General features: G+C 34.5%; 1 protein-coding gene across 1 annotated transcript in view; it reads right to left on the minus strand.

Annotated features, from left to right (window-relative positions):
* The window catches only part of Smp_159360 (growth arrest-specific 2-related), a gene marked incomplete at its 5' end in the record, with an annotated part of 40,976 nt that extends 33,992 nt beyond the window's left edge, over positions 1-6,984 (minus strand). The window contains one exon of the mRNA XM_018790732.1: positions 6,073-6,984. Coding sequence (XP_018647390.1) covers positions 6,073-6,984 — 912 coding nt within the window. The remainder of the gene's footprint in view (positions 1-6,072) is intronic.
* Positions 6,985-7,824: the final 840 nt, after the last annotated feature.

Genomic DNA, 7,824 nt, shown 5'->3' on the forward strand with positions numbered 1-7,824 from the left:
CAGTATTTGAAGAGTTAGAGATGAGAGGGGAGATTTCAATTTATCTGTGAATATAGATTCAATAAATTTGCTAACTAAATCACCTATGAATTCACACATATATTATGTTCGACGAGTGAGTGATGAGGGAGGAGATTTCCATCACACAAATCCTCTTAGTTCGATTTGTGCAATACATCAGTGAAATCAGATTTAATAAAATCGGTAACAAAATCACCTATGAATTCACACATATATTATGTTCGACGAGTGAGTGATGAGGGAGGAGATTTCCATCACACACATCCTCATAATTCAATTTGTGAAATCATTCGATTTATGTGAGGGCTGGGATACTGTTCGCGTGCCCAGACCGAAGCAGGTGATTTTCATAGGGGGCCACACCCGGAGCCTTCGACCTAAAGGTCTAATCCACAAGGCAGTGGTGCAACGTTAGGAGATGCAGTCCTATAGTGGCCGGTGATCAACAGTAGGTTCATACGCCATTCGTTCCCTCAGGATCCTGGAGCCGATGTTCACCATTGGTTTAGAATCAGGGTTTTCCGAATGCCCTGGATGGATCCCCTGTACCCACCAAACTGGTTTATGCGTCGGACATTCGATTTTCGTCCTCTCAATTCGGCAAAGAACATTCCTACCACGAGAAGGCAGTGAGTAGGACTTCCCTGGCAGAGGCTGTATATGCGTGGCCATGTGAGAGCATTTCGAAAGGCAGGGCGGCCCCTCCCCACTCTCGGCATCTTGTGTTCGGGCGCAGGGATGATAATCTAATGGGTGTCACCATCTTGAAACATTGACTTTGGTGGCTTGGACATGTTCTACGTATATTGTACCAGAGAATCCCTCGTCGTGTATTACTTGCCGACGCTGCGACTGGTTGGAAAAAGCGGAGAGGTGGTCAGTGTATGACATGGTGTCGTAATATGAAAGAAAGCTGTAAAGGTCTGGCTACTGTCGGTCTTTCCAGACTGTCTGGTGTGGGTCTGAGAGATGGTGCAACACAGTGGCTAGAGACGTTATCAGATATGGCTCAGAATAGAAGCCAATGGCGATCCCGCTGTAACCTTCTTTTACTTTCTTCAAAAAATTGGTTATAACTTCTTTAACTGAAGGAGTTCTTCTGGTCGTATATTTCTGTTTCCCCCACTATTATTCTTATTATTACACTAGATACACTAATCTGTGGTTTTTGTTCTCTTCTTTTTTTTATTATCTGCGTCTTACCCTCTTTTTCTTTTCCCATTCTCATTGTTTTGTGTGGCGCATATATATCTGATGCCCCCATGTACCAATACTTATGTGTTCAAATAAATAATAAAAAATCATTCCTGATAAGCTGTTTTCTGATGAAATCTCAATATGCAATCAGAAAGCTCTATTGGCCTTTGTCAAATTGCGTCACTTATGGCTTAGATGAGATATCCGTCTACTAAACAAAGGACGAGTTTACTGTGCAGCCTGTCGCTCCGTTCTACTTTATGAATGTGAAAAATGGCCATTAAGAATAGAAGATATTTGAAAGCTTCTCGTATTCAACCATAGATGTCTTCGAGATCCGAACCAGGTAGTCTACATCTACCAACATGGTTCAATCCATTTGTCAATAATAATCAATATCAAATAATCTGTACTTAATTATCAAGTGATTTTCATTCGATCTTTCAAGTACCAACTGCACAAACAATCTGAAATCATGATAACAAAAATTAATTGATTGAATATACATGACCAAACTGTTAGTTTAAATGAAGTAAATCATAACTTAAATCAGCTTTATTGGTAATAACGAGATTATCAATCAGTTACTAAAGTAGAATCTAACATACAAATAGGTTGACCACATTTGTATGATAAGATAAGATCAATAATATATATTTGAACCAGAAGAACTAAGAGTAATGTAGTAGTAGTAGTAGTAGTAATAGTAGTAGTAGTAGTGGTAGTAGTAGCAGTGATAGTAGTAGTAGTGGTAGTAGTAGTAGTAGTAGTAGTAGTAGAAGTGGTAGTATTAGTAGTAGTAGTAGTGGCAGTAGTAGTGATAGTAGTATTAGTGGTACCAGTGTTAGTAGTAGTAATCTTAGTAATAGTAGTAGTAATAGTACTAGTAGTAGAAGTGGTAGTATTAGTAGTAGTGGTATTAGTAGTAGTGATAGTAGTAGTACCAATAGTAGTAGTAGTAGTAGAAGAAGTAGTAGTAGTAATAATAATAATAATAATAATAATTACAATGTGACAAAATTAGGTATTAAGAATAGGATAATGCTGTAATTTTAATTTGTAAAGTGCTTTATAGACTTTTCAAAAGTATGATAAGTACTTTGAAAGCACTTGCAGAAAAAATAAGTAAGATTATCATTCTAACTCTTATCTTATGACTTTAAGCTCAGCTAGTTATTGCGTGATTTATTCATCAATCAAAATACGGACTTATTCAATCCGAGTACAGTGCTAAACCAATAGCGTTCAACTGGTATAAGCAGTTTAGTGTCCTTATTGATTCTTTATTATCCTAGCCTGTCTAGTTGAGTCTAAAACGTTAATGACAGCTAAACAGACCATATCACATCATAACATAGGAAATAACATTTATACAAAATCAAATCAAAAAGTGGCTATGAACGTGAGATAGTGTAATCAATAAATTGGGAATAATTTTGATGGAGTTTTGTTCTTTGAGCTGGATGGTTTGATCGTGGAGCTTTCATCGTTCTTCTGAATGATGTCATCAACACAAACGTCTGGTAGAAGTGAATAAAACTCCATCAAAATCATCTATCTAAGCTACAAATCTTCACCATCTCAAAATTAGGAATAACTTAAGACAATTGGTGATTGGTTGCTCATCTTCGTGGATCAGTTGAAGTTAGACATTAACACCGTTGGATGCCAGCCGGCTCAGTGGTCTATCGGTTAAGAGCTCTGGCTCGAGACTGGTAGGTCCTGGGTTCGAGTCCCGCTCGCAAGGCGGGATCGTGGATGCGAAATGCTGAGGAGTCCCATAATAGGACGAAACGGCCGTCCGATGCTTCCATGTTTTTCATAGTGGTCTAGCTTCAATTGAATAACGCTTTCAACTATGAAAATAACTTAAGAATAATAAAGCGTATAATAACCGTCTATAGGTCAGAATGAAGCTTATAATAAGAGAAATATGAATATGCATAGTTTAGTTACTTAACTGTTATATGATAAGAATGTATATACATAATATTAGTCCATTTATAGTTCTCAGAAGTGACTTGTATTATGATCTTAACTAGGATATAACATCTACCATAATGGTTAACACATTATCAAAACATATCATGAGTATAAATTCACTTAGCATGGTTCATTTGAATCTTCCTATTGATGTTTTAGGACTGCAACTTATGAGTCTCTAATTGGAATATGTGTATATTGTGCGTATTGCCTCGTAATAACTTTCATTCACAAGCATTATAAACAAAGATGAATAGTGGCTGTAGTGAATGTACTTGCATCCAGCTGACGAATCCCAAATAGGACGAAACACGCATCCTGGATTCCACTGCTAGTTACTATCCATCTTTGATTACAATATCATTAGGATGTTTAATCTTTTTATTTCAACTTTTTTTTGTATATAAATGTACAATATTACTTAAATACAAAGAAGCATATCTTTCATTCACTTATTTGATATTCAACAAATTTTTAGCAAACATACAGATAAAGTTTTCTGAAAGGTTTATAATAAGCATATGCTTGTATTTATATATCTATACTGTCCAGGTCAGCTGTCATATATGAAAGAACCTAATAGTCACAGTCTGTTAGCCATATATTTATATACATAGAGATAGATAGAATGACTCATTGTTTGTCCCTTTCACTATAAACAAGATATTATAAAGTCGATCGATTATCAACCGAAAAATGGTAGGAAAACAGTTTCTGTTCATTTAGTATTGCTTGTTTGAATCTTCCCATTGATGTGTTAGGACTGTAACTGGTCAGTCTCGAATTGGAATATGTGCATACTGTGCGTATTGCCTCAATATAGCCTTAATTCACAAGCATGGTAAGCAAAGATGGATAGTGGCTAGCAGTGGAATCCAAGACGCGCGTTTCGTCCTATTTGGAACTCGTCAGCTGGACTCAGTGGCCGAGTGGATAACGCGATGGCGTTTGAAGCGAGGGTACTGGGTTCGAGTCCCAGAGTGAATATATACTCTGAGATGCAGGTACATCCAGCTGACGAGTCCCAAATAGGACGAAACGCGCGTCCGAGATTCCACTGCTAACCACTATCCATCTCTGCTAAACAGTTTCTGTGTTCATAGATGTATCAATTATTTTACAAATTTTTATCATTTATATGATTCTCTATCTTATGTTAGTTCATTAGGATAACAATTTTGAAAGTACTCAAACCTTTACTAATCAACTTATTAGTATACATCTAAGTGTATGAACCTACGGATCAAACTAAGGATCTTCAGTCTCGTATTCAAATGCTTAACGCGTGAACAGCTGAGCTCGCATCTAACCGATAGACCACTGAGCCGGCATCCAACGGTGTTAATGCTTTGGCGCGAGACTGATAGGTCCTGGGTTCGAATCTGGAGTGGCGGTATCGTAGATGTGCACTGCTGAGAGGTTCCAAAATAGGACGAAAAAGCCGCACAGTGCTTTCAGGTTTCCCATAATGGTCTAGCTTCAATTGACTCATGATTTCAACTATGAAAATCTTGGAAATATAGGATGAGAGTTTTATCCTAGTATGAGACTATTCAATAGTATACATCTATGAGCATGAACCTGGGGATCAAACTCGGGAGCTTCAGTCTCGTATTCAAACGGTGTTAATGTACTTGGTCAATATTTAAAAGAATCCAGAAGTAAATCTCATTCAGGACACGATTCATAGCCATAAGTTTTGTGCTCCAAGATCTTGAAGGTACAAATGACGTACGAATCTATTCTAGTCACTGGCTACGATTGACAAGAAAATCTTACTCACTGCTTTCTCGTAGCGATAGTGTTGTTTACGAAATTGAGAAGACGAAAAAAATCAAATGTCTGACTTTCTAACCAAGTTGATGGATATAGAGGGTCGGCCTATTGAAGTTGTAAAACTCTCATTCCAAACTAATGGATTTCAGGATCATAAGAAATCAAATAGAGTATAAACCTATTGTTAGTTCACTGGCTACCACGTGACTACACCTCCTTACATTAATCCATTTTCTTGTGGATTACACCCTCACATAAATTGAATAATGAAGTGTGGCATATTACTTCGTTATTTACTTACGACTGTTACCCCCCCAATGGAGTATAGGCCATCAACCAACATTCTCAAACGTACTCTGTCTTGGGCCTTTGTTTCTAGTTCTATCCAATTGTTGTTCATTCCTCTCATGTCTGTCTCCATTTCTCAGCATATATGTATATACATATATTTTCGATACCTCTTTTTCAACCAATATATATGTCAGAAAGAGTTATTTATGGATATTTCAGTATTTTCATAGTTAAAATCATGAGTCAATTGAAGTTAGACCATCATGGAAAACCTGGAAGCATTGTACGACCGTTTCGTCCTATTATGGGACTCCTCAACAGTGCACATCCACGATCAATTGATTCATGATTTTAACTATGACAATATTTATATAATTCAATAAAGTATTCTAAAGTATTATCACTTACTAATTCATCTAAAGAACGAAAATCAACAATTGGACGTTTTAATTCTTGTTTTTGTTTTTTAATATTATTATTATTATTATTATTATTATCTAATCCTTGAGGATTATTTTTACTGGTTGAATTTTTTCTATTTTGTTGTTGTTGGGACTGGTGGTGGTGTTGTTGTTGTTGCTGGGGATGTTGTTGTTGCTGGGGATGTTGTTGTTGCTGGGGGTGGTGTTGTTGTTGCTGTTGTTGCCTACATAATTCCATTGAATAATTTAATAATTGATTTTTATTATTTATTAATAAATTTTTATTTTGTTTATTATTTTGATAATCAATATTATTGATTTTTTGTTTATTTTCTAATGAAATTATAATATTATCATTGGCTAATTGTTTATCAATTTCAACTTCTAATTGTACAATTTCTGGTATACACATACCAATTAAACCACCAAGACGTGCTAATTCTAATAAACATATAATAACATGACGTGGATTTTTTTTACATACTAAATCTTCACTTTCAAATAATGTAGAATCATGCATACCAAGTTGACGACACCATTGAATGAAATTGGAGACATTATCACGTGATATAAAACTAATTGTAGCATTAGATGAATGTAATCCACGTAATTGATAATTAGGACTATTGTTAGGTATGGTTACTTGTAAACCACTTATACGTAATTGATCTAATTGAATCGATTTCTTATCTTTGGTTTCTGTAATTAAACGATTATGTAACTGGGTAGCATGGTAACACAATAAGACACCATCAGATAAACGATCAAAAAAATTATCTGAATTTAAATCTACAATCATAGTTGGATACATTTTTTTAAACCAATCAACTAAATCTTCAATCATTACTAATAATAATTCATCTTTAGTTGTATTTGAACTTGATCCATTGAACTCTTCTGATGATGTATGATTATTAGAATTATATATGGAAGATGAAGAATCCGTTATGTTATAATGACCACCATATGATGTAGTATGTATATAACCACTATCATCATCTGTATTTAAACTATTTAAACTAGATGATGATATACCCATAAATTGACGCGTTATTATATCAAAATTATTAAATGTTTCTTGTAACATTAATTCACTATCAGTTGGATCTTGTTTATGATTCCAATCTATGAATGAATCATTATTAGTAGTATTAGTAGTAGTAATATGAAATTTTTCATAATTATTTACATTTTCATGATTGATTTTATTGAATGATGATTGATTTTTTGTAATATTATTTGGTGGTAATGAAATAGCTCGTTGACTGTTACCATGGAAACGATTTAGATTCATGTTTCTAAGGGAAAACTTCTTTTACAATATGATTATAATTATATTAAACGACTATATATTCCATATATATAGAGATTACATCACATTTCCATTCAATTAAATATAGAAATAATAAATGAAGGATAAATATTCACTTTAAAATCAATATAACAAACACATGGATACACGTATCCGATGCATTTTGATTTAGAAAATGTTTTTTTTGAGAAAAATAAATTTATTTCAATGTTAAATGGTTTGTTCAATCAACCAATCATATTTATTGATTAAGTTATTTGATAATCCCACGCAAATATGAATTCGAATTTTGATTGGTTAAAATTATGAGTGTATGTTTTAAGGATTTTGATTGGTTAATGAAGGTCAATCCAATCAGGTAATTGAATGATTCGATTCATTCGATTCAATTCACAATATAAATAGTAATATAATGAGATTAGTAATGGAAAAGAACAGTTGTTAACAGTTTTCTCTTTTCAGTAGTTGAGATCATGAGTCAATTGAAGGTAGAGCATTATGAAAAATCTGGAAGCACTAGATGTCCGTTTCATCTTGTTGTGCGACTCCTCAGCAGTGTGCATTCATGATCCCGCCTCGCGAGATTTTGAACTCGGTTTCTGTTTCACAAATGTCTAGACGACACTGTTGAATGGGTAATATTCGGACTCATTTATGGACTACTAATACTATCCATATAATTTTATTGTGTAAGTGTTAACTAACAAAACTATATAATAATTATCAGGAGGGGTTTTGTGGAGATTTAGTATTTTTCATAGTTGAAAGCGTGAGTCAATTGAAGCTAGACCACCATGGAAACGGCCGTCCAGTGTTTCCCAG

Source organism: Schistosoma mansoni (assembly GCF_000237925.1).
Source record: "Schistosoma mansoni, WGS project CABG00000000 data, supercontig 0262, strain Puerto Rico, whole genome shotgun sequence".
NCBI classification, from domain to species: Eukaryota; Metazoa; Platyhelminthes; class Trematoda; order Strigeidida; family Schistosomatidae; genus Schistosoma; species Schistosoma mansoni.